We start from the raw sequence: 323 nt of genomic DNA on the forward strand, positions 1-323 counted from the left end.
CTCTGCCCGGCTCTGCGTCAAGGGGCTGGAGGTGGATCTGCTGGAGGGTAAGGCTGGCCTGACCCCACCGCGGCCCCCAGATCTGAGCATGCACAGCCCAAGGGACCCCCAACTGCCAGCACTGGGCTGGGGGTGCAGAGCATCCCAGGGGGTGGGAACATCCCTGGCAGCAGGAGGTCTGGTTCCCCGGGGTGCTGTGAGGAGGTGCAGCCCCCGCTCACCCCCACGCTGGTACCTGATCCTGCCCATCTCCCACAGTGGGTGGGAGCCAGAACCTGCGATCATACTGGCGCCACTACCTGAGCCATGCCCACGTGCTGGTG

The 323-nt window shown here is 67.2% G+C and overlaps 1 protein-coding gene across 1 annotated transcript in view; it reads left to right on the forward strand.

The window, feature by feature from the left end:
* Window positions 1-4: 4 nt before the first annotated feature.
* The window catches only part of LOC104532355 (ADP-ribosylation factor-like protein 10), a gene marked incomplete at its 5' end in the record, with an annotated part of 1,046 nt that continues 727 nt past the window's right edge, over window positions 5-323 (forward strand). Inside the window, 2 exons of the mRNA XM_029087357.1 lie at window positions 5-47; window positions 259-320. Coding sequence (XP_028943190.1) covers window positions 5-47; window positions 259-320 — 105 coding nt within the window. The remainder of the gene's footprint in view (window positions 48-258; window positions 321-323) is intronic.

Source organism: Antrostomus carolinensis, unplaced genomic scaffold (assembly GCF_000700745.2).
Source record: "Antrostomus carolinensis isolate BGI_N321 unplaced genomic scaffold, ASM70074v2 scaffold39751, whole genome shotgun sequence".
Taxonomy (NCBI): Eukaryota; Metazoa; Chordata; class Aves; order Caprimulgiformes; family Caprimulgidae; genus Antrostomus; species Antrostomus carolinensis.